Source organism: Penaeus japonicus, unplaced genomic scaffold, assembly GCF_977035675.1.
Source record: "Penaeus japonicus unplaced genomic scaffold, GWHDUDI00000001_assembly GWHDUDI00000001, whole genome shotgun sequence".
In the NCBI taxonomy this organism is placed as follows: Eukaryota; Metazoa; Arthropoda; class Malacostraca; order Decapoda; family Penaeidae; genus Penaeus; species Penaeus japonicus.
In genome coordinates, this window is record NW_028234403.1 from 17,871,713 (window position 1) to 17,879,212 (window position 7,500).

At 40.0% G+C, this 7,500-nt stretch overlaps 1 protein-coding gene across 1 annotated transcript in view; it reads right to left on the reverse strand.

Moving 5' to 3' along the window:
* Nucleotides 1-7,500, reverse strand: part of LOC122255940 (fibroblast growth factor receptor-like 1) — a gene marked incomplete in the record, with an annotated part of 87,613 nt that overhangs the window by 25,956 nt on the left and 54,157 nt on the right. The window contains 2 exon segments of the mRNA XM_086537102.1: nucleotides 2,738-2,873; nucleotides 7,429-7,500. The exon segment at nucleotides 7,429-7,500 is cut by the window's right edge and continues 74 nt beyond it. Of these exon segments, the coding sequence (XP_086393228.1) occupies nucleotides 2,738-2,873; nucleotides 7,429-7,500 (208 nt within the window).

Here is a 7,500-nt window from a genome sequence, read left to right on the forward strand (position 1 = left end):
ATGTTATAATAAAAAAAAAGCATTTGCAAAGAGAGGATGAATAACTGAAATCATTTCAGAAAGAAAGAAAAGTTACAATCAAACAAAAAAGAAACAAACAAACAAAAATCTTTCCATTGCCTTAGAAATACCTCCCCCTCAGACTCCTCTTTCTCCACCATTGCCTATTTCTTCTTTCCCTTCTATTTGCTCTCCCTCCTACCCCTTTCCCACCTCTTTCTTCCTCTTCCTTCTCCCTTCCCCTTCTTCCACCTTCTCCTCTTTCCCCCACCTCCTCTTTTCCTCCTCCCCCATCCTATCCCTCTTACCCCCCCCTATTACACCCCTCCACCTCACCTCACCCCATCCCTCCCACCCCCACCCTCCCCTTCACCTCCCCCACCCCCCTCCGCTTGCCTAAGCCAAAGAAGCGCGAGGAAATAATGAAGAGTCGGCCGGGTATCACGCGCCCAAGCGACGCCATCGTCTCATTAGAGCCCCCCCACCCCCCTCCCCCCCGCCCTCTGCCGTCCGTCCTTCTTGCGACGCCGGCGTTATGCGCTTGTCTCGCTAGTCGGTCGCCGATGAAAAAGGGGATTGGGGGACGGGGGAGGGGGGAGGGGGGTGAGAGGGGGTTTGGGCGTGAGAGGGGGGACATTGCCCCCATATCTCCTTTTCTCTCTCTGTCTCGGTAGATCTTTGCTTACAATTGGGTATTTTACTTTTTTTTAATGACTTTTGCTCTCTCTCTCTCTCTCTCTCTCTCTCTCTCTCTCTCTCTCTCTCTCTCTCTCTCTCTCGGGTAGTCTTAGCACGTGTGATATTTCCCCTCCCTTTGAAATTAGTGGCGGGGTTTACTCCTGAATACAAGGTGATTATTTTTGTCTTGGTTCCCAGTTTTAATTTCTTTCTTTATTGCTCTCTCTCTCTCTCTCTCTCTCTCTCTCTCTCATTCACACACACACACTCACTCTGTTTATCTACTTTTGAAGCTATTTATCTATCTATCTTCATCAACCAACTTTCAAGTCTACATAACATCCTGTATATCATCTCTCTCTCCCTCCCTCCTTCCCTACCGACCAAACAGTACATACAAAGACACACATACACGTGTTGCAATTGCACTGGCAACTGCTTCATTAAGTCCCCTGCAACACATTCATCGTGTTCTCTCATTCACGTGTGTGTCTCTCGAATCGTTATGCGAGGTATTCAGTTGCAGTAAAAGTCTATTTAGTAGACAGTAAAGCTTTCTATTTTTGTCTTTCAGTTGAATATCTATTGGTTATGGTGATCGATCGAACGATAGATTAATGAATTTAAGATAAAATGTTTATGGATGGGATTGCGTCATGTATGGGTAGTTTTGTTGTCAAGCTATGTTATATGTAATGGGGTTATGTGATGAGGTTATGCTATGGAGTTATAATAATAGGGTTGCATATTTGGGGCTATATAGGTGACCTAACTTTCTATCCCCTTCCTTCCATCCTCTCAACTTGCGAAGGTATACAGATAGATAGATAAGAGACAAACACTAGCAATCGCTGGCATGCACACACATGTAAAAATACACATACGGGCGGATATAGAAACCCAACACACACAAACACACACACACAATCTAGCTCTTTGCCTATCTCTCTCTCTCTCTCTCTCTCTCTCTCTCTCTCTCTCTCTCTCTCTCTCTCTCTCTCTCTCTCTCTCTCTCTCTCTCTCTCTCTCTCTCTTTCTCTCTCTCTCTCTCTTTCTCTCTCTCTCTTTCTCTCTCTCTCTTTCTCTTTCTCTTGAAAACAGAAGAAAAATAAAAGTTTACTTCCACTAAGAAAACCAATGCCAGTACTTCCTTTAAAATACGATTCAATAATGCCACGATATCACAATTTCAATAAAAACAAACAGACAAACAAACAAACGACACATTACCAAACAAACAAACAAAAAAAATCGCTTGGTATACATCTCAACGGTTTCCGTTTTTTTCCCCCTTTTTGTTTCGTCTCATTTTTCATAAAGCAAGGGATACGAACCATTAGGGCGGCATCAAGACGAGCATTTTCTTCTGCACCTTTTGAGATTACAGTGTGGCGGTGAATTCAACGGTCTTCGTGGTTACAGGTTGGATATTGTGTCCCTTGGTCAATCTACTTCTTTCTCTGCTTTCACTGTTGTTACCTCTTTCTCGCTTTCTTTTCTTTTGTTGTCTTTTGTTTTTCTCTTTCTTTCTTTTTTCCTCTTTCTCTTTCTCTCCTTTTCTCTTCCTCTCTTTCTTTTACTTTATCTCTCTTTCTCTTTCTCTTTCTTTCTCTTTCTTTCTGTCTCTCTTCTCTCTCTCTCTTTCTGTCTCTCTTCTCTCTTCTCTCTCTCTCTCTCTCTCTCTCTCTCTCTCTCTCTCTCTCTCTCTCTCTCTCTCTCATACTCATTTAATGATCACAACAACAGTGATAAAAAGAATTAAAAATGTCGATGATGTAATAAAAGCAAAAATAACGATAGTGACCACTCAAAAATATTAAAAGCAAATAAAAAGCAAACAAACAAGAACATCAATACAAAATAAAATCCCCTCCAAAGAAAAAAAATCAACAAAAAATAAAAATGAAAATAGAATCAATTATAAAAAAAACAATGAAACACAAAATAAATAATGAAACAAACAAACAAATCAGCAATAAAAAAAACAAAACAAAAAAACTCATCAATAAACAACACCAAACCAAAGCAAACAGCCGCACCAAACACCAAGAGTACTTACCCCCAACATGTATTGAGAAGTTCGCGGAGGTTTCCCCGAGCGCTGAGATGGCCCTGCATGTGTAGAGGCCAGAGTCAGTGGACAAGAGGCTGTTGAAGCTGATCTGCTGACCTATCTTCCCGAGGTCGAGGCCGTCCTGTGGGCAGAGGAAGGGAGAGGGAATGGTTGTAGTGCTCGTAAAGTATGGTTGTAGTTTTTTTTTTTTTTTGAGTTGTGGGTGTATTTTTTTGGGGGGTTGTGGGGGTAGTTTTTTTTTATTTTTGGGTTGTGGGGGTAGGGTTTTTTTTGGGGGGGTTGTGGGTGTAGTTTTTTTTTTCGTTGTGGAGGTAGGTTTTTTGGTTTGGTTTGTGGGTGTAGTTTTTTTTTTTTGTTGTGGGTGTAGTTTTTTGGGGGTTGTGGGTCTAGTTTTTTTTGGGTTGTAGGTCTAGGTTATTTGGTTGTGGATGTGGTTGCAGGTTTTTGGTTGTGGTTGTAGGTTTCTGGGTTGTGGTCTTGTTTTTTGTTATAGACTTAGTTATAATCTTGGTTGTAGTTTTTGTTTTAGGTGTAGTTTTACTTGTAGTTGTAGCCCTTGTTATATGGTTTAACACTTATAGTTAGCCGTAGTAATAGTCATAGACTTTGTTGAGTTTCGTCGTAGTGTTATCGCAATGATTGTGTACGTATGTATTTCTTTTCTTGTTGTTCATGTAATTCTTGAATTAACTTATTTGTTTATCTTTCATTCCATTTTTTTTTCTTTTTTTTCCTTTATCTTTATGTTTTTAATATTTTCATTTCCACGATAATTCGATTTTTTAAGGACCTGTAATTGTGGCAACGATTATGTTTTTTTGTTTTTTTTTCATACAATGGTTGCAATATCTGGTTACCATGCGATAAGATACACAGATCAACGAACGCATTTTGAGAGATAAAAAAAGAACCAAGCAGAATATATATATATATATATATATATATATATATATATATATATATATATATATAAATATACACACATATATATAAAGAGATAAAAAAATCCCTTATTATCATTATCATTATCATCATCATTATCATTATCACCATCATTATAACCATTACCAACACTACCACCATCACCATCAGTATCATCACCTTTAACATCATTATAATTGTCATCTTTGTTACTTACTTCATTATTGCCATAATTAAGATCGTTGTTAATATTAATATCCTCCGCATTGCCACTGCAATACGCACTCGCCAATTTCCTCAATGTATTCTTTTTATTAATTCTCCGTCTTCTCCTCCTCCTCCTTTTTCCTCATCTTTTATCTCTTTTCTTTCTTATCTTTCTCTCTTTTACAATTTCTTTCCCTCGTTTCCTATATCATTCTCCTTCTGCGTGCAATTATGCAAATTTTGAAGGACACTTGAGGGTCACTTGCCTAAATTCCCTTGCCCTCCCCCTCCCCCCGTCCCCTCCTCCCCCTCTCACGCTGTTGTGTCACTGCTTTTCATCTCAAGCAAAAATAAATGCATGATGAATAAACAAATAAATAAATGAATCATGAATAGATTAACTGTAGATAGAAGCAATGAATACAAGTAATTGTGTTTATGTTTCTGGGCGGGAAATTAGGCGTTGGTTCTTATCTCCCGCCAAATCAACGTCGTGATGGCGCATTTAGAATTACCATGTGACTAATCGAAATAATACAAAACTGTGGAGAAAAAAAAGAGAAATATTGAAAACAATTAAAAAGTTGGGATTATTTTCTGTACGGACGCAACTATGGCTTTAGATAACTTAATGCCGAAAGAAGAGGGGAGGGGAGAGGGGAGAGGGGAGAGGAGGGAGGAAGGGGGGAAGGGTGATGCGCGATAACGAATTGTTACCCAATATAAAGGTCACGTTTGGCCTATACAAGTTTTTAAAAATCTGTGCATGGTCACCTGTGCTCTACCGAGTAATAATTACCATTATTTCTTTTGCCTTTGCTTTCCTTGCCCTTTCATTAGCGTTCTTTGTTCTTTTCTCCAATATTTTTCCCGTTCTAAATATTTAACTTGACAATCTTTTTCCTTTTCTCTCCTTCCTTTCCTTTCTTTTTAAAAGAAAATTTCCTCTCAGTTTTTCATTTTCTTCCCCCTAATAACGTTTTTTTTTCTTTCTTTCTTTTCCCCACTTTATTCTGCTTGTATTTTTCCTTCCCTCCGCATTCAGCAAGTTGTTCGTCGGCTGGTTATCTGATGAACATAAATGGGCGGTCGTTAAGCCGAGAGAGTCTTGCTAAAGGAAACCGGTTTTAGTAACCGCGCTCTTCATATTAATGCGATAACAGTAGCAGCGATGGAATTATCAATAGTTATTTATGGTAAGTATTATTGCAACAAAGTCTATTACTGTAAGTTTAGGGTTTCGTAATGGTCGTTGCAGTTATAGCAGCATCGGCGGCGGCGGCAAAGGCTGGATGCGTTAAAATACTGGGCGTGGGAATGGCACTTTGCGGTAGTAATAGTAGTGGTAGTGGTTGTAGTATTATGACGTAGTGGCACCAAACGCAATAGTAGTTGTTAGTGGTATCTGCTATAGCTCCATTAGTAGATATTGCAGTAGCAACAGTAATTAGTAGTTATCTAACAACAATATAGCAATAGACTAAAAGTAGCAGAGTAACAGCAGGAGCAGACACCCAGGCAACAACAACAAAAATGCAGTTGCAACAGTAGCAATGACAGCTGGCCAGACGCAAAGGCAATATCTTTCATGGTGTCACCAGGATTATAAAAAGATTACGAAACCGCAACCATGAATCACAAAGCAAGCCAAACACAAACAAACAAACTCGCAGACCCGACAAAGATTGTTTATAAATACATGCGACAAAGAGATCTGGCCATGTTCTAACCTTGTGAGAGAATGGGAGAGAGAGAGAGAGAGAGAGAGAGAGAGAGAGAGAGAGAGAGAGAGAGAGAGAGAGAGAGAGAGAGAGAGAGAGAGAGAGAGAGATAGAGAGAGAGAGAGAGAGAGAGAGAGAGAGAGAGAGAGAGAGAGAGGAGAGAGAGAGAGAGAGAGAGAGAGAGAGTGAGTGAGTGAGTTGGGGGGAGAGAGAGTGAGCTGGGGGGGAGAGAAAGATGGAAAGATGGAAAAATGGAAAGAGAGAAAGAGAATGAGAGAGAGAGAGAGAGAGAGAGAGAGAGAGAGAGAGAGAGAGAGAGAGAGAGAGAGAGAGAGAGAGAGAGAGAGAGAGAGAGAGAGAGAGAGAGAGAGAGAGAGAGAGAAAGAGAGAGAGAGAGAGAGAGAGAAAGAGAGCATAGGCCATGAACAAATTCTAAAATACCATAATAGAGAGAGAAAAAAAACAAAAAAAACTAGATAATGCACTTCATGAATCCTAACTTTACGATACGATCTACCAAAGGGGGAAGCTAATACGAACTCAATGAGTGGGATAAGTTATGACAAGCGCTCCCCCCCCCCTTTGGTGTGCTCCCTTCCGCGCAACTTGCCATAATACTAACTTCATCGGGCTCTCACTTAAAACTTTGGGTTGTGTGTGTGTGTGTGTGGCGGGGGAGGGGGGGGGGTGATTGCGTGTGTGTGTGTGGGGGGGGGAGGGTGATTGTGTGTGTGTGTGTGTGTTAGTGAATGTATGCGTGTATGTGTGTGTGTGTGTGCGCATCCTTACAGGTGTGTGTGTGTGTGTGTGTGAATATAAGTGAGTGAATGAGCAAGTGCGTGTGTAAATGAATGCGTTTGCATGTACGTGTGCGTGTACAGCATATCATAAACATACATCCCCATCCTCATCATCACTATCCTAGGAGAGCCTCCGAAGCAACAGACCTGAGAAACAGCCCCAGCAACACAAGATAAAACCAAAGAGAGGAGGCCAGAAACAAAAGCGAAACAGGTGCGAACACGTTCCCAAAAGCAAGTCGGATTACGATCAAGATCTCGTGGATATCGTTCGCGTAGATTGTTTTATCATAAGAAAAAGAAAACGAAAAAAGAAAAAAGAAAACGAAAGAAAAAGAAAAAGATCAACAATTAAATAGGTAACGACCTGACCGATCAACTATTGCTGTTTTAATAATATATCGTGTCAAGATCGATACAGGATATCTTATTACAACAACAACAACAAAAAAATGAAGGAAAAAATAATGATAGAAAATTATAATCATTATGGTATTATCATCGAACTATTAGAATATACGTATAATAACCTATTATATAATGCTTTGTGTGTTTTTCTCTGCTACAGATGTGCATAAAGGTGTATGAAAAATATACATAATTTTTTATCATTCCAAAAGCTTTCGTGTATCCAAAGTCCATTAAAAGTATCATTTGCTTCCTTTCGTTTTTTCTTTTCTTTTAATGGTGTAAAAATAAACGAATACATCTACCCACATATGTGTGTTTGTTTTTTGTATGTGTGTGATTGAGTTAGTGAATTAGTGAATTAGTGAGTGAGTGAGTGACTGTGAGTGAGTGAGTGAGTGAGTGAGTGAATGAATGAATGAATGAGTAATAAGTGAGTGAGAGAATGAGTAAGTAGTAAGTCAGTGAATGAGGAGATAAGTGAGTGAGTGAGTAAATAAATGAATGAGTGGGTGAGTAAATAAGTGAGTGAGTGAGTGAGAAGTAAGTGAATGAGTGTGTGCGTGCGCTAGTGTTTCTGTATAGATATACGTACACAGAAGTGCCCATCCCTACCAACCTTATGCCACGTGACCGTCGGCGTGGGTAAGCCCTTGGCACGGCAGGTGAGGGTCACCGACTCCCCTCGGCG